The sequence below is a fragment of the Stegodyphus dumicola genome, chromosome 4 (genome assembly GCF_044657685.1).
Source record: "Stegodyphus dumicola isolate Sdum_Otavi_A_Nest chromosome 4, ASM4465768v1".
NCBI classification, from domain to species: Eukaryota; Metazoa; Arthropoda; class Arachnida; order Araneae; family Eresidae; genus Stegodyphus; species Stegodyphus dumicola.
In genome coordinates this window covers 210,068,191-210,092,524 of record NC_140771.1, presented here as the reverse complement: position 1 = coordinate 210,092,524, position 24,334 = coordinate 210,068,191, and the positions used below count along the sequence as shown (strand labels likewise).

At 33.5% G+C, this 24,334-nt stretch overlaps 1 protein-coding gene across 3 annotated transcripts in view; it reads right to left on the bottom strand.

Moving 5' to 3' along the window:
* Positions 1-24,334, bottom strand: part of LOC118182699 (cadherin-like and PC-esterase domain-containing protein 1) — a 522,776-nt gene that overhangs the window by 137,775 nt on the left and 360,667 nt on the right. For all 3 annotated transcript variants that reach the window (XM_085815937.1, XM_085815938.1, XM_085815939.1), the window contains 3 exons: positions 15,579-15,759; positions 13,157-13,334; positions 2,885-3,078 (listed from right to left, as the gene is read on the bottom strand). In XM_085815937.1, the coding sequence (XP_085672063.1) occupies positions 2,885-3,078; positions 13,157-13,334; positions 15,579-15,759 (553 nt within the window). The remainder of the gene's footprint in view (positions 1-2,884; positions 3,079-13,156; positions 13,335-15,578; positions 15,760-24,334) is intronic.

Genomic DNA, 24,334 nt, shown 5'->3' with positions numbered 1-24,334 from the left:
GTATTTTTCGTGAATATTTTGTCACGAAATAAAAATTTGCTTCCGAGGTAGTTACGGTCTCATTTACCTTTGATAATCGAGTAATGGGATGCACTTATTATTTAGATAATTTAACACGTAAATAAAATGCGAAGTTAAAAATGGTCACTTCTTTGTTTTTCAAATACCAAAAGTAATTAAATTTAATTACTTTAGATACTTAAGTAACATTTCAGTCTGGAAAAAATCAAACAATATTTTAGTTTTTCGTAAATTTTATTTTAATTGAAATGTTTCAAATATGAATAAATGTCGATTTTTTTTTCAAAGGTCTTCAATAATTAGATTATAAAAAATGAAACATGTTATTTTGTAAAATTTTACACGATAAAAAAATAGCAACCCATTTCTCTGGAATGCCGTTATGACAACTTGTTTACTCAGTATCTTTTTAACAGCTTTCAAATTAAAAACAAAGTAATTTTCTTAACGAAATGAAGAAAGAAATTCAAACCGAATGCCATCCTGACAGCAGATGGTGGAGTGAATAATTTTTCGTGCAAGTTTTCACCCAAAGAAATTCCTTTAATAATAATGACTTTTTCCAACGAAATGACATCTGACGTTGAGAAAACAACAAATACTTCTCATTTGCGAAATAATTGCGGTATCGGACGAAAACAAGATTAAATCTTCCATCCTCCCGGTCTACAAGACATTTTAAATGAATTACCTTTATGAAAAAGTAATAGATAGGTTGCACAAATCAAATTAACGTTACCATAAGAGCCATGTCAAGCATTTTTTCCTTTCCGTAACGGAAACATTAAATAAAAATTTCCTTTCTCCTTTCACTTAGAGAAGAGGTTCTCCAGTTTCTTTGACGAATTTAATAATAGGAAGAGCTATGCGGAGGGAGATTGGCAAGAGATGCATTGAAATCAAAACTTCTTCGAACGAAGCGAAAGATTCAAGTCGATAATTGAATACAGATTGAACCATTCAATTATAAATTTTGTATTATGGAAAGTTTTGTAAAAGAAATAGAATTACTAAAAGAAAAATTATTTGCCGAGAAGCCAAGGAAAAGGAAGAGAATTCCATTTCTTTTTCTTTTTTTTTGATAATCTAAAGAATGAATTTCTCTTTCTAAGAATTGCTTTTTGAAGCAGTTATTTTAAAAATCTACTGAATATCTCCAATAGTTAAATATTCAAAATGTTCCTTAATACAAAAGCGTTAAGTGAAACTTTGTATATATTTGAACATTTAATTAAAAGGCGTTATTAATCTGCATCCTTATGTATATAAAGATTCCCCTATTCTATTATTATGAACAGATACCTTTCCCGTATTTCTTAAATTTTTTTTTACATTAATGAAAGATTTTATTATTTTCAATCTTAATTCACATGTAAATGATATGAGTTTTCACACTTGATACACACTTCACGCATTTCGCATTTTCACGCTATTTTGGGTATACAGCAATTTCTCCGTGCTCTTATCTCTTCTTATTAGCAATGAGCTTCTGAGACCACAAGTTTTCCGAACAGAAATCAACGCGAAAGTTATATATTTTTTCCCAAATTTTATATGTTATTACAACTTAAAATAGTAATTATTATACATACGTTATTTTTTTAACGTCTGTTTATGAATATCGTTTGAAATTCCGCGCGTTCATGAAATCGATCGCGTGAGTAGGCTCTCGTCAATCTTTGCAAAGAATCTGACACCCCTTCCATTCACATCGTCGGTCTACGTTTTGCAATGTCAGATTAAAATGTTTGAAAAATTCAAGCTACCTGCCGACTATGAAATACGGTCAGTCATCAACAAGAAAAATCAAATTATATGTGTTCTTTTTATTTTCTGTTATTATAAAATAAACAGAGCTTAAAAGAGCTTAACCTGAAATATTAAAGAAGTTTGAAATATGATGAATAGATTAAATTTTATTAAAAAGGTCTTATATCATTAGTACCAACCAAATGCAATGCATTATAAAACGGCTTTCCACAGTAATTTTTTTTTTTATTTTTTTATTTAAAGAAAAAGAAATCCTCGTGCACCACAAAGTATCACACGAGACTTACAAATCGTAAGTGAAAAGGCAGAATAGTAAGTAATATCATAAGTTTTCAACAATACAATGAAATCATAACAAGGAAAAAAAAAAACACAAGTAAATACAAAAGTATAAAAATGTATAAAGAAATCATTAACAGTGTTTAAAATAAAAGTCAACAAAATCATTGAAAGCTCGGTAGGCCGAAATCGAGGATACAAAATCATAAACATTTCGGCGGCCAATGAATTCCAATGAATTTCAATCTACATTTCAAAAGATTTCTTGCTTTATCAAGCAGTGGGCAATCAAAAAGCAGGTGGAAAACACTTTGCTGAACGCTAAGACTGCAATTACACAAATTGGAAGATGTCAGCTTAAATCGTTCAAGATAAACATTAAACTTACCATGTCCAGACAAAAATTGCGTAACTTTAAAATTGAGCAACAAGTCCTTACTTTTCAGTCTTTCAAAAATAGTTGGGAAGAATGCTTTTGTAACAGATCCCTTATCAGAAGACATATAATCACAGTTCCACCGCTCAATCATTTTAGCTTTGGATGTTTTTTTTAAATAAGATTTTGGAATATTTACATCAACGTTAATATCATTTTTAGTTGCATTCTTAGCAAGCCAATCAGCTCTCTCGTTTCCATAATTACCCGAATGACCATGGACAAATGTAAAAAACACTGAAAAAAAAACACAGTAATTTGCCCATTTAAATTCTGATCAATCTTTTAATGGCGAACATGCAAACAAATAAACTGCGAATTTCTCCAAGAAAATATTATTAGGGAATAGAAAACAAAGAATATGTATTCATTACTTACTTGAACCTCCTACTGTTCCCCAGGCCAGCGATGACGTCATCGGGAGGTGACAGCATCATGGACAGTTCCGCAAGTAGCAACAAATGAACCAGTGTCTGATGTATGTGACTAATTGCTGATGTCACAGAATCGAGGCCATAGTTCTTGGAGACGTATTGCCAAAATTGAGATAACGGCCACGTCCTTCCGGGAATCTGGAATGAATGTAAAAAAAAAAAGAATAAAACATCTCTACTGAGCGCAAAATGTAATAATTTTTGCACTTAGGAAGAAAGTTAGTTCGTATTGTACATAATATTATCACTAACGACAGTTAAAATCCAGAATGAAGACTGTTGCAGGAATGGATATTTATCTTCGCATTCCATTCAAAAATCTATGCATCTCAATTTGATTAGTGACGTAATACTGAAATTACATCTTAGTATAGGTTTTTCATTAAATTTTTGAAATTATTCTGAACTTGTTTTGGTACTCAGCAAAAATCTTTTTGTCTGCTTTCTTCAGAAAGTTTTATGCCTCGATTGCGCTAAGAAATAATTTGAATCATTGCGGGTGTATTTAATTCTGGGAATTAATTTTTTCAGAAGCCATAGCATACATTTTATGTATAAAACATGAATTTGATATTTTTACTGTTCTAATAGTGTCAGCATGGTTCTAATAGTGTCGGTACTTAAATCAAATTACCTCTGTTTTAAGTATCGTAAACACGAGTTATAATTCAGTCTAAGAATATACACAGTTTACATTAGCACTTTTTTTAGCAATTTTAGCAGCTTACATTAGATGTTATAAACTAGCGGGCAACTGCGCCAGCTGAGCGGTTGCCAAAGCAAAATTCGTAAGTTCTGTGTACCTCTGAAAAGCAAATGTATGAAAACATTTCAATATGAAAGAAATTAGTTCATTCTTTCCAAGCAACAACCAATTTGTAAATAATTTTTTCATTGCCGAACCAAGAAACAAAAGCTTTTGACACTTCAGATTTAAATTTAATGCTGACGTCAAATTTAAATTTAATGCAATATAACAACTTTTTCTCAATATTAATGAAAGAATTAACGTGGCAATAAAATATCGTCTCAGTTATACTAACCTGAAAAAAAAAAAGTTGCCAACAGCAGCTATTTATTTAAACTGCTGACATTAACGAAGAATTTTGGACATAGAGTGACGTCACATGCAATCGCGTGCTTTCTTCAAAGTCAGAATATGACTTGATATAATAATAATTTGTTTAATACTTGGTAATGCTATTTGTATTTCATACTTTGTAAAGCTTAGAAATATTTGATTTACAGTCTCTAAGATTTTAAAGCGAGCAGTGGCAACACTTTTTCAATTAAAGCATTTTTATCTCCAACGGACGAGACTGTTGCCACTCGGAAAAATGAGTGCGAAAATTACTGTTTTCAGAGTTTTTATTTAATATCTCAGCTAATTAAAGTCGTACGAAAACGATAATAGTCGAAATGGCTTCCCACGAATTTTTAGAATTCAGATATAGATATAAGTAATATACGCGGAAACAGCAGCAAGGGAAACGCTAGACTGCATGAAAAAAGAAACATTGACTTTGCTCAGAGATGCTTAAAGAAATGTACAATGGGTATCCTTACATTTAAGACCTTTCTTCTCTTATTACAAGTAATTTATGTTCAACAGAGATAAAAATATTTGTTAAAAATTAGTTGAGGGGTTTAAATTAGATAATGCATTTATAAATATTATAATGTTTTAAAGTTTAAATAAAATTACATATATAAAAAAACATATTTTTGAGTTTTAAACTGAGAATAGTTTAAAAAAAATATTTATTTGCAAAAATTATTTGAAAATTATATACAAATTAGTCAGCGGCACGGTGATGCAAAATCATAGCTATAATGAAACTTGTTAAACACCTCAACTAGTGCCTTTATTGACCCTGAAATCTGGATTTTCTCCCTCAGTTAAAAATAATTTGCATATGCTTTAATACTTAAGTAGCTACTTAAAATAGATTTGTTTGCATGAGTTTGCAAAATTCATGGAGAAAGTACTGCTAAAGTAAATTTTTAAGGCAGGGTCATACGTTATGCTTTTCCAAAGAGCCATTTAATTTTAAATTTACAGGAATTATGTTTCGATTAGATATGATACCTGAGTTTATTGATTTGAAGACTTAACGAACAGTTAACGAAGTCAAATAAAAAAAAAAAAAAAAAAAAAAAAATTGAAAGACGATTTTTGATAGTTATTTTTTTATAAACCCGGGCAAATAAAAATTTGAAATTTGCCTAATCTTAAAATCCACACGCTTTGCTTCCGTTTAACTTTTCCTGTAATTAACGAAAATCCAATATTCGTCAGTTACATCTTGCGTAGGGTGAAATCGATCAGATTGTTTGGATTACGACAAAGCTCACAAGAGCTATCTGATTAATAAGGAGAGTGCCTTCTTGGAGGACTTTTTAAGGAATTTGGCTTGAACTTATGTTACACATGAGGGTAACTACATGTAATTAAGCTGTTCACTGAGATTTGAACCCGAGTGGTATTTTACCGCTCGGTCATTAGTGGGCTGTTAGATGAGAAGCGACGTGGCCAAGCGTAAATTTAAAATATACATTAGAGAGAAAAAAGTTAAGTGCTTTTAAATTTATGCAGGAAACTCATCTTTTCAAGTTTTTCATTCGATGTGCCATAAAGAATCATATTTGCAAATTAATTAATTATTCCCAATTAAAAGAGAAAGCTAAGTTTGTAGAGACATTAAGTATTTTAGAAGCAAGAAATGTGAAAAATGAGCAACGCCTCCGCCGGGAATCGAACCACGGACCTCTAGAATACGCACCCAGCGTGCAGACCACCACACTATCAAGGCATGCTAAGAAGACGGGAGAAATACCTAATATATTAAATAATCAACGTTTTTACTATATTTCTGTCTAACATTTTAGAAGCTGTAAAATTTCAGAAACTTCCCACTAATAACAAAACTGGATGGAAAAAATGTGTTAGAAGATAAATAATGCGATGTGCTAGTTAAGGAATGCGATATGTTATTTAGCAATACAATACATTGTTTGGTTTTTGCTCTAAGTAAAAATATTCCATTATAATAAATTATACAAGTCGATATTTGTTAATATACTATAATACGTCAGAATCGCAGCAGTGTAAAACTATTGTATGTGGGGAAAAAAATGTTCCAGCTTTCTTTTAATTAAATAATCGCAAGATTCACGAGTTACGAAACTTATTAAAGCTAATAGGCAGCAAAAGATGTAAGGCTGTTGTGGAACACCTTCATAAACGTGTCTCTAATGAGCTTATTTACGTACACATAGCTTTCTGCACATGAAGAGGCCGCCTCATTAAAATTTCCGCTCCTCGAGCAATGTCTACATGCTTTCTGCACGTACAACTTCACTCTCTCTCAATTCAATCCAACTTAAGATTTGCCTCGTAGAGAAAAAGAAGAAGTAGTTATTTAAACGAGATTTTTTCGCTTAACATTTTGAGATTTTTCAGTTGACGAGGATATAAAGGAAAAATAACTCTGAAGCTTTTTCAGTTGAAAATTAAGCATTTTGTTTTTGTTTTAATGATAGAATTAATTTCAAAATTGTAGCATAAATGTATTAAGAAGCAATCTAAGTTACAAACATAGGTTTTTTGAATGAATAAATAAAAGTTTTAATGAACTAACAAAATAAGTAAAGGTATGCCGAAAAAGGAAAAATAATTTTAATAACAAGCTGCATATTTTAAATATAGATCTCAAAGACTTACATTTAATTCAGATGAATTTGCTATAAAATGCCTTGTTATTTGTGTTTCGAATGTTTTGAAATTGCTTTTTAAGAAACACCCCCCTCCAAAAAAATGTACACCCCCCAAAATTCTGCAATCTTAATATTTTTTTATAAAATAAAATACCCACTATTAACTTTATTTCAAAATTGCACTAAGTTTTAACCCATTTTATTAAAGCTATAATGTATTTTCTCCCTCCTTTTCATGTGCTTTCGTGCTATAATTTGAAGCATACTTGCATTCGAGAGGTTTAGGGTTCGAGTCCCAGCAAGGTCATTGCACATTTTTCCTCTCTCCAGTCTCCAGCTTCAAAAATCCTAATGCCTCTACTAAGTCATATAACATACCCATATCCAATATCCACATAACAACAAATTTCTTGCACAGAAACTTAGAATAACACTTTTTTTGTGACTTTCTTTTGAAAGGTGTTTTTAATTTGATATTTTTGTTAAATAATTTTTTTTTTTGATTTTATATTTCTCTGTTGTTCTGTATTGCTTGAGAATTGTATTTACCTGTATTATTGTTTCCTCATCATTAAAACTTTAAATGTTCTATTAAGGGGACTCGTACACCTTAAAACCCATAAGATCTTCGAATATGTGACTGTTGCGAGAATTGAGATAACTTACTTATTTTAAAAGCGATTACTTCCAACTTTTTACAGCTGACTACATAATATAGCTGCTTTCTGAAATAGTAATCAGAAAGTTTGTGCTGCCACAAATATTTTCATAATTTAATCCGCTTTGTGAAAATATTTTCGTCATACTTCCACCTTGCGCGCACAATTTAAAACATTCTTTCGCATAATTTAATTCCATATTTAATATATAGCTTTTATAACATTTGGAAACTACTGTGAACCAAAAATTCTAAGAATTTCATATTAAATTTTTATTTTACTTTGAGTTTATAAAATTTATTTTATAAAAAAATCTGTAACGTTTTCATGTATAAATTTTTTATATTAAAATATTAATCATATTTTTGGTTCATTTAGAAAATAGTGCCCATATAAAGAATTCCATCCAATTTCAAGTACACTGGTGTGCAAAAATTAAGGACGAGACGGTTTTTCCAATATAACTTTGTACAAAAGCTTTCCAAATCAACACATTTAATACCGTAAGATCCCCAATACGTAAGGACATGAGTAATATAAGCAACACTTACTAAAAGACAAATCAGAGGGATAAAAAGAAGCTTTATTGAAAAAGTAGCATGGAGCGCAATGCGACTGAAGGCCGAAACATACCAGTGATGGGTGTCCAGCAAGAAACATCCGGGCTTTAATAGGGGATATGATCTCCCCTGACTGCTAGGCAGGTTTCACAGCGTCCGCCCATGCTGAGAATGAGGGTGTCAATGAGTTGTTGAGGCATTGCTGCCCATTCGTCTTGCAGCGCCAATCGAAGCTTCGGAATCGTTACTGGCGGTAAGGTACGAGCTGCCAAGCGTCTGCCTAGAAAATCCCATACATGCTCGATGGGATTGAGATCCGGAGATCGTGCCGGCCAATCCATACGTTCAATATCCTCACTCTCTAAGAACTGTTCGGCAGCTACTGTGCGATGACATGGTGCATTGTCGTCCATGAAAAGGAACTGCAGACCCATAGCGCCTCTAAAAAGACGCACATATGGAAGAAGAATCTCGTTACAATAACGGGTCCCGTTGACTGAATCTGCGTCGAAGATGTGAAGGTCTGTAAGACTACCAAGCATGATGCCTCCCCAAACGAGAACACCGCCACCTCCATACCTGTCCCTTTCAATGATGTTCGAGGGATGATTGCGGCTTCCCCGCTCTCTCCAGATGAGTATGCGATGAGAATCGCTACTCAGACTGAATCTTCTCTCGTCTGTAAAGAGTACTCGTCCCCATTCATTGTCTTTCCAATTCCGGTGTTCCCGGCAGCACAGAGAACGCTTTCTCCGATGGGCAGGCGTTAGAGGTACACACCGTACAGGGCGTCGTGCAAACAGACCACCACCGTGCAGTCTTCTGGCCAAGGTAAAACGCGATATCGGTCGTCCAGTCGCCTGTGTCGTGTCTAGCGATTTCTCCCGCTGTCTGCTGCCTGTTTCTTCTGGCCTGTAAGGCAATATACCGGTCATCTGCGGGTGTGGTTCCTCGTGGACGACCCCTACTAAACCCCCGGATAGCTGTTCCTGTAGTTTGAAATTGTCTCCAAAGTCGTGAAACGATGCTGTGAGCAATTCCGAACTCTGCAGCCCCACTTGTCACACTGCGGTCTTCCTCCAACTTCCCAATGATTCGACCTCGGGTAAAAGCATCCAGATGTCGTCCAACAGATTGATTATTCGCCATTACTCGCTGAGGCAGCAACTCGATGTGATTTTGTCGTGCAATCTCTTTGCCAGAAATACTGATCTTACACCGACAACATGCTTTATACTACTCAGACACTCCCCCATTACGTCTACCTGCATATCTGCGCATGTGCTACCGTACATCACGTTACTTAATCTCCTGATTGGTCTTTCTGTCCGCTCTGCCTCTTCGTTCAGCTGATATGCTAATTTTTCGACTTCGTCCTTAATTTTTGCACACCAGTGCATGTACCATTAGCCATTTTTAAAATATCATGAGCGCAAGGTGGAAACATGACGAAACATTTTCTTACAAAGCGGATTAAATTACAAAAATATTTGTGGCAACACAAACTTTCTGGTTACTAGTTCTCAAAGCAGCTATGTTATGCAGTCAGCTGTAAAATGTTGGATGTAATGGCTTTTATAATAAATAAAATATCCCAGTTCTCGCAACAGCCACATATTCGAAGATCATAAGGGGTTTAAAGATGTATGAGCCCCCTTAAGTTACAAACGAAATCTCATGGACAATGAAAAATAGTATTCTAAGATACTGCTTGTGAAGTGTTATAAGTTCTTAGCCAATTATAGTGGGATGTTGATATACAACATTAACCCTGCGCATCAGCCACTGCTACTAATTAATTGAAGTGACTTGCATTAAATTTAGTTATTGTTACAAATCGTGCCATCGGACAGCCTCGTTGCTATTTAATTGCCAATTTCTTGATGACAAATAATAATAATAATAATAATAATAATAATAACCAAAGTATTAACGAAAACTAAGCTACTAAAGACTGAAAGCGGTTATTTATAAATTCTAGGCTTATAATATTTAGTTGATTGCCAAATGTTATGTATTTTCAGATGTTAGGAGTTAATTTGTTAAATTGTTTTATGATTTCTTAAACTAGAGCTTTTATGAAGTAACTATCACTTGCAAACACTTCACCGATTTCCGTACAAATTCGGTATTAACGTATTAACATTTTTTTCAAGACTAAAATAATAATATTCTTATTTGCATTCTGACAAAATATTCCGACATTGTAAACATTTACAGTAAAGAGCACAAAAGTACTACGCAAAGGAGAAATTAGGTAACATCACACAGATCCAAGCCCTTGTGCTGGCTGAAAACAGACTGAAAAAGGGCTATGGTTTGTAATATAGCGTATTAGCTGAGCAGGGAACTACATCGTTTGTAGCTGACTTTGGAAAAGGAAAGATAGAAGCGTCAGCTTTCCGGTGTATGCTCCCATTCGACTTGTCATTTTGCTTTACCTAAACTATTGACGAATCTTTTGAGGTGAGAATAATCTCACAGTTGGTAGGGGCAGATGTTGCGAGCTGCCTCCTTTGCCATTGAGTCCGCTAGCTCATTCCCTTGATTTCAGACGTGTGCCTTTATCTAGTGAAGGTGGAAATTAAGTTGTCTGAAGCGCCGTAAGACCCTTAACATTTATTTAAAAACTTAGGCAAACGAAACGGAGATAAGTATACAGAGACGTAAAAGTGAATGTGTAAGGTATTTCTCCCGCCTCCTTAGCGTTCCTTCGTAGTGTAGTGGTCTGCACGCTCGGCGCGTATCCGAGAGGTCCGTGGTTCGATTTCCCGGCGAAGGCATTGCTCATTTTTCACATCTTCTGCTTCGAAATAACCTAATGTCTCTACAGTGGCGCTCGAACTAAAAAAGGTGGTGGATGACGATTCTCCGCCACCAGGATTTAGACATTGGGCCCCCTAATCTCCAGTCGCCTCTTAAACGGGGAAGTATATAAGGTATTTCTCCCGCCTTCTTAGCGTGCCTTCGTGGTGTAGTGGTCTGCACGCTTGGCGCGTATTTGCACAGTCCGTGGTTCGAATCCCGGCGAGAGCACTGCTCATTTTTCACATCTCCTGCTTTCAAAAAATAAGCTAATGTCTACACATGTAGTATGAATCATATCTCTCACATAAGATGCGAGCAACCAAATGTTAAAAGCAATAGATTTTACATAATTTTTAATTTTAAAGCTGATTTTTATTACAGCAATGTAAGTGAGGGCTATTTCCTTGAGGCGGATCCATGGATATTTCCTTATTATCACGGGCCCATTACGTATTTGCCAAGATTACCTATAAATCGCCAAGGTATGTCGCAAACGTCTGGGTGCCTTAACAATGGCCACTTTTAGTCCATTCATCATGAGAAGAACTTTGGCCTTGTGTTATTTCTATTAGATGTCTTTTTTTCTAAAAAATGTTAACAATTTTTAAAAATGTTAACAGTTTGAAAAGAAATGAAGTAGCTGATAAGGACTGCCGGCAGCCTTGACAACAATTTTCGATATATGTTGGTGACTTACCGTATATACCCGCGTATAAGTCGAGATATTTTGGACAAAAAAAGATTTCAAAGTAGGGGGGGGTCGACTTGTACGCTGGGCCATAAAAAATTAAAAGAATCGGAAGTTCAAAAATTTCTTTATATAATGCAGTTGTTTTCTTCCCGCGCTCAAATTGGACGACTTATCAAATAAGCCACTTACTTGAAGTAATTTCATGACTTAAATTATGTGACGAACTAATCACAGAGTTTCATACTTTAACTAGAGTACGTTTCGATTAAACCAAAGAATTTTCGGCCCCGAACCTTCGCTTTTAGTATACGATTCTTTTCGTGGACACTTTTCTGAAGAAGTAACAAAAGTGACAAAACACCTAAAAACGACTGTGGCCGTAATTATTAACATCCGTCATCCAACCCCTAGATGTCTGCCTCAATAAGCCCTTCAAAGTAAATGTTAGAAAATATTGGGCAGAGTGGATTAGTTCCGGTCGACCAACATTTACAAAGGGAGGCAACATTAAAAAGCCCGATATTACATTAATTGCTCAGTGGGTTAAACGTGCTTGGAACGAAATACCCTCTGAAATGATTATAAAATCATTTAAAAAATGTTGTATTAGCAACGAACTAGACGGCACGGAAGATGATGCTGTTTTTGAAAGTGAAAATGACGACGAAGGCTACGAAGGTGATTGTAACAATACAGAGTTCGAGACTGAAAACATGTATGATGACAATGACGACAGAAAAGTTCTATGAAATGTTTGGCGAATCTGACCATGAATTGGACGTTGAAGGATTTTGATTTTGTTTATTTACCAAAGGTATTTTTTATCGTATATTTACTTTTTTTTCCTCAGATGATTTTGAATAAATGTAGTACTTAAAAAAAATTTTTCGAAGTTTCTCGATCGATTTCGGAAGTGGGGGGTCGACTTATACGCGGGTTTCTTATTTTCTACGAGTTTTTTATGTCGAAGTGGGGGGGGTCGACTTATACGCGGTATCGACTTATACACGAGTATATACGTCTGGGTATTTCGGTATTCAGCGATTTTACTGGTCGGTTGCCTGTTGGCTCACAAATGATTTGATTTAAGTTCTAGATTCAGACTATTATTTCGCTTTCAGATTATTTATTCCATACAACACCATGTTAAAAACAATAATGTAATCTAAAATTGATCCAATATTTAATTGCGGTAAACTACTATACATGAAGACCATAAATAATTGTACAAATAGTAAATGCAACATAAATGTGCAGACAACAGAATGAATTGATTGTAGACAAACATAATCAACACAATCATATTCTGCTGATTATGTTAATGACGTATAACTGAGGCTGGGCCTTGGTGATTTCTTCTGCTATTCCTTTTGAAAGCTTTTTGTCTAAAATATAGAATTTTGTTCTCTTGGATGAATATATATTCTCATTGCCTAAATTTTCATCCTCCTTTATTATATATTTCGATGTCTCACTACATCGAGTGCATATTCTAAAGTAAAAGTACATTCTGCAGATGAAAATGCGAAGAAATCCTTGTTGAATCGTCGAATACGTATTAGATTTAAGAAAAATTAAATTCATTGATTAGAACTGGGGCAAATATGTTGTCTTTGTTTATTTTCCAGTACTAATACAACCCTGTTTACATAGCGGATCATTTTCTTCGTGACATGATAACGTAATATGTTCGACTTTGAGTCTCGTGACAGTATAATATTGTTAGGTGATTTACATCTCATTATACGCAGAGACAACAGAACTGTCAAAACTGTTTTTACCTTTTTGAAGTTCTTGCTCTCATTGTATCGATGATAAACAATGCCTTGAGAATGAACATACGCACGAAGTGGAAGCATCGACGTCACTAAGACGTATAACCTGATACTGACTGGCTGGCCAAAAACGTTAAACGGATTGCTGACAAGTTCTTGCGCAACAGCTCGACGTCTACTGAACCTGAAATAAAAAAAGAGAGCAAATAAATGAAATAGAAATATAAAATTGGGTTGTGAATATTTTACATAAATATCAAGGTAAGAACAGGAAATATAAAAAACAATAAATTTGATTTACAGGGTAAGGAGAAATATCTGCAGATTTTGAAAATAAAATAACGCAGTTAATGAAAAAAAAAAAGAAAAAAAAAAAAAAGATTTTTATGCTGTATCTTTACAATTTAATGTATGCCATTATTGAAAAAAATGTAAAAATAAAAGTTATGCTAATATTAAGTTATAAAAATTATATATTTCATATGTCGTCATCCTCAGTCCACAACATAGCTATAGCTGATCATACATCTCTCGATATGACATCTATCTCACTTTAAATGATGGCAATTTACGTAAGTAACGCAGTTAGTCGATTACACTTTCGAGCATTGGAAGAAGTAGCAAGCCAAAAACGAAGCGATAGAGATGGCTATTCAGTATCGCCAGTCCGGAAAATAAATGTTTCGAGAACTATTCCTCAATACTTCTGTCGAATCCGTTGCTGTGAGAGTAGTTGTTCCATCTTGTTGATTGTCCCTTCTCGTTGAAACCACAGAAGTTGATTCGGTTTATGTATCATCTGCGAACTTGTGGAGAAAGGAAGTTTTGCACTGTCTGGTTATGTTAATCAAGGAAATACTGGCCAATCAGACTAAACTTTGACACATCACACCCCAATGTAACCCGTTGTGAGTGTAGTTGCACGCTCAAGAAATAGCGAAGTTTCGCAGCTCGACTCCAATATAGTATGTGGACGAAGGAGGACAATATTTAAAAGATGTAATTTTGAGCAAAATATTGTTAAAATTATTATTATTATGATTAGTTTTCAGTAATGACGTACTTTAAACTGTAAAGCTATAATAGGAATAAAAATGAATTTTTTTTGTATATAAAGTTATTTTATTTCAGAAACCGCAGTTTTTCTGCCCACACTCTGTATAAAAAGAAAAAATTAAAAAAGAAGCATAATAAACAAATTAATACAGAACATAACTGAAGCAAAGTAAAGTGTATGAGGATTATCTGCCGAGGATTATCTTCACCAGGAAACTTTTGAAGGAAATTAATTTGCATTCATATTATGTTTGGGGAAAACCATACGTTCGCTGGACTCGAATCCGGATGGAACTTCCAATATTCAATCGTCTTAAGTAGGTGGCCACTGGTGGACCAACGCGGCGGATATAACATTAAAAACAAGATAATAAAGTAAAAATAAAACAGTCAACTACTGGTATTAAAAACTAAGTTTTACAAAGGAAAAATATAACTCATTAATATATATTCCTCTGTATATCTAACTTTTTTATTTAATATTTTAATAACACTGTGCGTAAATAATTCCTGTTTTCAACGTTGAACATGCATAATCGTTCTTGTCACTGTTTCTAACAATAGTTTACTTTTAAGATAATTAGTACTATTCTTAATGAATGATACGGCAAAATAGGTCAGGCAGCTAGTCGAACTATTTAGTGTAAAATCACTTACCCCTTCTCACCCCACAAAAAAAATTATAACAAGGAAAAAGCTTAAGACATTTTTAATGAAATTTGTCAGCTTAAAGATTTTGTTTTATAAAATTTTGTTTCGCACTTAATAAACTACACTGTTGGTTTAAGATCTTCATTTAAATAGAAAGCTGATAAATAGCTTGAGCAGGGTCCTGCTGCAGTTATTATTTTTATTATTATAAAAAAATCATGATTAACAATAGTTAAGCTACTGTTGAGTATAACTAAAGTTTCATCCTTGGACGAATAATGTTTGGAAATTTACCGAATTACAACTCAATGGAAAACAAAATCTAGCTTCAAAAACAACTAACATTAAAAAAAAATTGCTAAAATGTTTAAAATCGGTTTTATTCATGAACTGAGTTTACATTCACAGGACTGCGTTCGTTCAAAGATAAAAACAAAGATAAAAGCAATCGAATTGCAATTTGGATTGTTTCTAGTTAGCTGTTGTTGTAGCAGCGAGTATTTTAATACTTGCTCCTCTAATTCAGAAGAACAGCTCGAGTGTGTTCGAAATAAATTAGCAGGAAATGATATTCATTTGGAAAATTCTTTTTAAATGATTCCTTTATTACCACTATATTTAACTAATGACCACAAGATATAAGGATGAAATACAATGTATCTGCCAGCAATTTTCGAATAGTGCTGACGGGGATTATTTAGAAAGTTGTGTATTTACTTACTCATCAATTTCAGCCTGACCAACGGGAGAGAAGACATCGACAAGTCGTGGTCCTGTGACGGCCGTTAAAGGCTTCAGAATCCATTGGCTGGTATATCCTAATGCTTCTGCCACATTGACGAATTCCTGATACTGAGTGGGTAACACGAAGCACGTAGGAGCTGGTGGCTGACTTCTGAGACCTGAGTATATTAAGTTACATTTAGGAGACGTTGTTAAAACAAAAATTTACTTTCCAATGAATTACACAAAATTTGTGATTTGAATTAATATACTTTCTAGGAAAAATAAGAATTTTAGCATAAATAAATACAAGAAATATCATCCATATCAGATAACTATCCAGAATTAATTGTTTAACCAAATTAACTATCAAGAATTGCCAGATATGAAATATTTTATTCTTTTCATATAATAATATCACTGCAGACAGAAGAAAATTTCAAAACCAAACAATTCAGAATTTTGGATTGTTTTTAATTAGCTGTTGTTTACAATATGAATTATTAGTCCAAAGGGATTTGAATCCCGAAGGACTATTAGTTTCGTTTTGGCATTTTGCGTCGGACTCATAAATGTCGGTTCACTTTTCAAACTGTTGCCACAAAATGTTAGAGTCCTGCATTATATTTGAAGAAATTAAATAATGAAAAATCTGCATAAATGTATGTATATTTCTCGTATTGTGATAAAACAACGGTACATAGAGTCATCGAATTTTGAATAACGTAATCCTCCAACGAATATGAGCATGTGGAAGACCAAATTTGAAATTTGAAATTTGTTTTATGATCGATTTCCTATTTTTTAAAACTTTGACGAATTTTTGATTAACAAACTCAAGGATTTCAAAGCGAGCAATGGCAACGTTGTGCAGAAAAAACATTTTTATCTCCAGCGCGTGAGTCTCTGTATCGGAAATTCTAAAGATATGCTCGTTTTAAAACTATTTTGCGATATTGCTGTTGCACTGGATCTTATGGTTTAAGTGCGAGGAACATGATATTTTATAAAGAAAGGTAACACACAAAATGTTAAAAAACGCCCCTTTGGACGTAATTTAAAATCTGAAACATTTCAGACTTTTTTTTTTTTTTTTTTTTACCTTTTCAAATGACATTCATTTCGCCAATATGTGAAAAGTTGCTTAAAAATAATTTGTATAAAATAACAAAAATTTCGTATCTGGAATTTTTAATGCAAAATCATTGCGACCGTTTATTTTTAATTGAATTTATAATTTTTTTTTATTTATTAAACTTCATTTAAATAATACCACATGACTGAATAATACGAAAGTAAATTCGGGGCATATTGACCAATTTTCAAACGTAATCATGAAACAGATTATAGTATTCAATTTCAAACACGTGAAAGGAATGAGAAACGATACCGTACGTATCGCTATTTGTTCAGATGTGATAAATGAAATTTAAAGCTTGAAGCGTATTTATCTGAACCGTAACTACAGTTTTACAGTTCTTGATTTGCACCTGCTTTTAGATGGTAAACCTCTTTGTTCTTCACGTGTGTAAATTTGTAGACAATTGATGCTTCTTATGCTGTCATTTAAACTTATTTACTGGTTTAAATTTTGATTATGATTATTTCAGTAATAAATAAATTCTGACGAGTTTCATTAATATTACATATATGTCTTTCTTGAATTTATTTTCGTATGTGTTAATATATATTGCCTGTAAATATATATTTGTAACTTTAATCCCTAAACCAATTAAAAAAATATTTAAGATATTACTTTCACCTTAAAATTCTGATTCTTATTGAAAGGGTAAACGAAGTATAACTACACATTAACAATATTGTGACACAGTACAGACTTTTGTGTTTAGCATGAAGAATTCGAAAGTCACATAATATAAATGTTACAGGCAAGGTATGAAAGGCCGGCATTCTATAGAATAACTAGGCATTTTACAGAATGCAATATAGAATGAAATGCTCTTTAAGCAAAGTATGGAAAAAAATCCTGATAAGGCTGTTACAAAAGACGTTCATTTCTCAAAAATACAAATGTTATTTCGAAATCGTAATGAAAGAGTGCCATTAAATAACGTTTACTCAAAATACACGCACACACACACACACACAAAATAAAGTTGTATGAAACAAAATTTATGCCTTTCTTATTAATGAAATCAAAACTTTCATACACAAAGTAGTAAATTAAAATTAATCTGTTTATTGCAACATGGTGGGCTTGAATGACATTTTGAAGTCACTTCGTTACTTTTTTCACACAAAGACATTTCATATTTCAGTACTTTGTTTTACTCATACAATTGACGAATCTTTAACCACTTCCACTGGACTGACCAAATGTATTTGACGATAGAGGAATTTCGCGTTCAGGAATGCCTTCAATTTTAAGCGAAACATAAATGAACCGTGATCCCGTAGAGTCAGTATAAACTATCTTCTATCACAGTTATTACAACTGCCAATATATTGCACGAATTATTATATGCTTTCCCTAGGCATTGTATGGAGATTCATTTCGTATTTTGCTGGTATGTTGTTTGGCATTCTATAGAATGTCTAGGCAATTTATGAAATGTTTAATCATTTCATACATTGCCACACTGCCGGCTAGTTTTGGGCTTTCTATAAAATGCCTAGGTATTCTATAGAATGCCAAATTTCCTACTTTTCCGGTAATATAAATACTTTTTTCCTGTGGACAATGTTGCCTCTTTTCTATAAAGCTATAATTCTTTTTATAAGCTATAAAAGTTTTATCTAATTTACAATACAATAATCAGTTAAACAGTCTAGAATCAAATATATCTTGATTAGTAAACTTCATCTCTTTTCTACAAAACGGAATCTTTTTTGAGAAATTTCATATGACTGTCCACATGATTTTCAGAGTCACTTAAGAGCAGCTTTTACATGTTCAGCGGGAATACTAAAGATATTGTGTATTATTACATATATTTTGAAATAATACCTCCAACGAGAGGACGCAGTTCTTTTGTTTTGAACTTAAAATATAATATCAGACAGAAGAGAAACATAGCAATTTAAAATTTGAAATTAGGTATAAAAACATATTTAGCGTAGGTTTTGAATGAAATTTTGTCGATTTCTAAGGCAATCAGGCACAGATTCATCCTCTTTAGAAGCAAAATAGAAGGAGATTAAAATTAAAGCATAGTAGCTCATCAAAAGTTGCAAAAAGAATGCTTTTTTAATTATGTGTTAAAAAAGCTCTACTTGTGCCTTTGAATCATTGACACAGAATAACAGGCAACCAAACTAGTGTTTCTATTGCGGGTAGTTTCATAATATAAATAACAATGTCTGCTATTAGATAATTCTATAAATAAAACAGCTTTTTAAAAAAATATTCGTCAATCAAAAGTTACCTTAAAACCTAGATGTGTTTATTTCAGAGATCTCAGTAATTAAATTCATTTGAACAATTAAGGGAAAAAACTGCAGTTTTTATCCTTATAAGAATTTAAAGCAATGGCATAGAATCATAACTTCTTTATTTTTTGCCGAAGAGATGTACTAAATCTAGTGTTTCCTATTATTGTTATAGAGAAGTACATTGCACAACTTTATTGTAGTCAATATGCCTATCTTTTATAGCCTTTAAACAACTCAGATTCACGTTAAAAATCACCAGTATGCTGCTGGGATTGATTATCGGCACTGGTTAAAACCGTTGAATGCTGTAGTTCGACTCGGATTTGATCGCTGGAGAAAGAACAGGCTGCATTATTGGATTTCATAATTTTCGTCATCTGTAAAAAGAATATGAGCCATTTCTCTTAGAGTCCTCCACAAAAGTTTCCATTTTCCGAGACAGATAAATCGTCATGTTTGTCATATTCAAATAACTTAGCATATTCGATTACAGGTAAAAGAACTGATTTTGTTTTCACTAGATATTGCGGAACGATCTGCTAAAATTAAAATTTCAGATTTTTCTGTGACAGTGAGCATTAGAATTAGATAAATACTGTCGGTATTTATAATTTATAGCGTGCTGAAAATATGACATCTTTAAGAAACTTCAAAAACAATCCTAATTTTTCGCTTTGTAGGAAAATTATATTCTAGTTATAACGTAAAAATTAAAAGCGAATGTAAAAATTGGATTTTGTTTGCACTAAGGAATACTTGAGGGAAAAAATAGTTTTTCCAGTTTAATTATTAGATGTTTAACTACTTAAACAAATTTATTAAACCTGTACATTTTCACAGGAAACATATACGTATTTGATGGTTTCACTTGAAGTATTCCCGCTATATACGTCAATACAAGTCATTTGCGAGCTCTAAATTCAGATAAGATTAATCATTCGTAGTTTCAGTTTTAGTGTTTATACTAAATTTAAAAAAATGAAAAATAATTATGTTAATAAAAGCTAATTATTTACTATTAATTAATAAATGAACATTTTTAATTAATACAATTCAGATTTATGATACTAAATGCAGATTTAAGGTTTATCAAATACTTCAAATTGATGATGCGAAATTTACTGCTTGTGATTATTCAAAAGTACGCTGAGCTCATCCAGAAAAGTTTAATATCATTAGAAAATTCGTAAATGACTGTTCTGAACCAGGAAACACTAAGGAAATATTAATTATATATTCATTATATTATTAATTATATATTCATCATAGGTAATAGTCATTATATAGTGTGTAGTCATAAAAATGCTTGCCCCATATATAAACCCCTAGCGTCCTTCCTATTCACTCAACCAATCAAAATGAAATTTCAGATACTGTTATTTGAAGATATGCGCTCGAAATTGTTATGATTTAAAACAAAAGACCTCTCACGGTTATGGTTACAGTAAAAGAAATTTGAAATTTTCTAAAGGGAACATCCACTGCTTTCCTGCGCAAATTGATCAACTATAAACTACGTTGAAACTATACACGTAATGCTGAAAATTGATAGCGTAAAGCTGTTGAAAAGAAGAGCAATGTAAAGGAGCAATTAACAATGCAAGATAGGAGATGGAAATACTAGTTACTTTAATTACTGGTTAGTACTCAACGTGCCCACTTTCGCAGACGATAACGCATTGTATGCGTTAAGAACGATGATGAATCGCAAGAGGAATCTGTATAATTTCACGTTTTATGACATTTTCAGCTGTCAGAAACATGTGAGATCTTTCAGCTGCGGAAAATCTCGTGGGTTCACCTTAGATTTTAGATAACACCATAAGCAGATATCAGTCGGAGTGCGGTCGGTGGATCGCAGTAGTCGTGAAACTTACGGGAAGGTTACGGGAGATGACTTCCATCTCCCAAATACTGTTGCAGCACTTGCCGAATGCATGTGCATGTGGTGACATGCGGAGGAGCACTACTTTGCATCCATACAGTCTCATTCCGCTGTTGAAATTCTGAAATTACATAATTCTGCAACATTGTTGTATTGTATTCTGCACTTGGGATGGAGCACATTTTCATATTTGTAGGAATGACCTCTATGGACAGAGAGTACGGGCAGAGACGAAATGTGCTTCGATGTTGCACGATACTGGCACTTAAGCTTTGCGTAAAGGCGCTGGTGCCATGTCGTGAAGATTTCAGTGAAGCAACTCTTGGAGTGTACGTTCCCAGTTAAGCAGAAATGCGTCTAATCCGTCTATAATGTCCGCAGTGGCCGTTTCTGTGTTCATTATACCTAATAAGGAAAAAATTTCGCGAAGTCGACCCGCTGTTGCTCGTCTCCATGTTGCAGCATCTGGAAGCGCTAGAATTAATAAGGAAACATCTGCACAGTAGAGCGCAGAAGCTTGAGGACTGTGGTTTTCGGTACATCCAAACTAGGGGTGACACTTCTTGTAGTATGCAGTAGACCTGCTGAAATCGTATTATGCACTTCTATACCAACTTCAAAGGTAAGAAGGCATGGTCGTCCGGATCGCGGTCTATCATATGTGCATTCAGTTTCTTCAAAATTATTTTACCAAATCACGTGCAGCTTTTATAGAACCATGGTCCTCGTCTTACTTTATGATTTCGCGAATAAACTCGTACTTCCTTGATAGCATTTTTCCCGGTAGATAAAACAGCTTTGTCAATTCACCTCTTTGTTTCCCTGTAAGAGTCATCTTTTTAGCACGTTCAGACACCTATTGAAGAAACAGTCTTCACACACTGTCTATTAAAAGGCACATGCAATTGCCCACAGTGTTGTGTGGTTGGTACTTCTATAGTTTGTCTCTGGGAATTAGACAAAGTGCTTTAGCCCCTCTCTGAGTTGCCATTGTTCCTTTACAATGCTCTTCTCTGCAAAAGGTTACTGTTTTGTATTAGCTGAGCAATACTTGGCGACAGAGGAGAATCTTAGCTAATAGCGCATGCGCCACCAGAATTGGCGCTGAAATATATTCTGTGAGATTTGTTGATTTTTGTTTTTGTTGTACATTCGAAGTTGCGATGCATATGTTACGCTTTAAGAAAGAAACCTAGCGCCAAAGTGTCGCTATGGAAAATAAATGTATTGAAAGTTAGAGTGTGTTATTTTCTGTAATCTGTATGGTGTTATTTTATTGTGATATATAGCTATCGACGGGAAATAGAATAAGTCAATTCAGTTACCGTTGGAAAATTTCGAAATGTTTTCACAGTAACCGTTACCGTGGGAACTCTATTGTTGTAAATCATCGAGCCCATACTTTCAAATAACATTATCTGAAATTCTACTTCAATTAGTTGAGCAGATAGGGCGCTAGGGGCTCATATACCAGGGACGTTTTTTTAAAGGTATCCTATATATAAATTTACACTACTGCAGAGAAATTCTTAATGATACTCAGGATATGATAAGCACATTCAATAGAACTTCCGTAAAAACGGAGAAACATGCTTGGAAGTCAGTGATTGATTAGATCTAATATTATTCTCTTGTAATTAGAACTTATGAACTACTATGAATGGATTGCTTTAAAATATTTTAAACAAAAAAAATGAAGTAACTGATATAGATCTTTGAAATACTGTGCAGAATGAAACTATAATGAAAACTGTTCAAATTTTACGGGAGTTTTTGGATACTATACTTATTGGTAGTCAGTCTTTAGCATCATATTACGTTCGATTGCATAAATGATGTATCAATTAATATACATTAAAAATTATATATAAAATATGTCTGTTATAATCTAAGAAAATGAATAATTTTTGTTCAAAGAATTTATTGAAAATGAATTCAGATCGAAAGGTATAATTTGCTGAAAACACTAATTTGAAACTGTTGTATTGAAACTGTTGTATTGAAACAAGTGAAAGGTCTAATTTTCGTTACAAGAAGCTGAAAATACGAATAGATCTACGACAAAAATAGCCAAATAGTAGTCCATGGACCGCGTAAGGCCTATAAGTTCTTTTACTGTGGCCTGTGGGGAAATTAACAAAATTTACAATTCATGCGAACTTTGTAGTTCATTATATTGCCAGAAACGTTCTGATAAAGTATAGTGAAAAGTAAAATATAGTATTATTAAAGAGTTATTGTGCACTATGCACTTAAAGGGAAGGGAAAGCTATTGAAATTTGGAAACTGGCGTGGGAGGAAATATATACCAAATTGAATTGTTCTGGCACATTTCCATCCATGTATGGAAGTATATGATATACTCATTTTGATACGGAAGGCAACGTAATTGTCGCAAAGAAACTAACTGACTGATGATCATCTTTAGTCTTTCGAAAATATTGTTACGTTTTTCTCTTCACTTTAAGGGTTCGTGGATTTGAAGTGCATAACGACGACATTTGATGAAGTATCGAAACACAGTTTATTAGCCAATATTATTCAAGGCAGCTCCAAAATCACGTTTACAGTCATCGAAGAACTGCTGTAAACACGCTGAAACAATCAGCGATATAGCCTTCAGACTATCAGGCTATAACGGTGAAAAGAGCTTCAAAGTACCAGAGTGCAGTTCCCGACTCTGCTCGGTCGTTCTTGGAACTTTACGTACTCTCGAGACTCTCCACTTTACAACTCGCGATGCATTAGAGTACAGCACCCGACTCGATTCGTTTGTTCTCGGAGCTCAACACACTCTAAGATAAAACTCAACAATGCACTAAGAGACTCTCTCGATGCACTGAAAACAAACTTTCACGAAATCATTGTTCCTTAAGCTCACATAATGATTTTATTAATTTATGTAAAAATTTTGCCTATAAATTTAAGAAATTAAATATTTTACACAATATTGCTTTCAAAATTGCTATCCGGAAATTTTCATATCCATAATCTTCCATTTGATTTGGGAGATGCTCTATCTGCAAAACTTTATTTTGTACAAATGGCGTTTGCAAGGAATACGTATTCGAAATAAACTGTGTTTAGTGCTCTTGGATTTATTCCAAGCCATTTTAACTAATGGAAAGTATGCGTCTACTAGCCAAAACTAATTGCACCTTATACTGGACTGTTTAAATACAAGATCTAGATCTAAAATAATCCCCTTCGTTATCCAGAAAAGGTAGCTAATAGAAATGAATCATTTCCGACGTTAATTAACGTAAGTGATATATATTTTTCCAAGAGAAATGAATTTTATAAATAATCTTTAAGACCTAATTTTAGGCAGTCTATCTTATATTAGAAAAAGCGAAGAGAAAAAAGTGTGTGTGTGTGTGGTGGACGCAGTCAGCAGTTCGTGTTTACAGAGTGTTATTGCCATACCTTTTTCATATTACGACGCCCCCGTAAGGTTGTTTTCAGATTAAAAAATA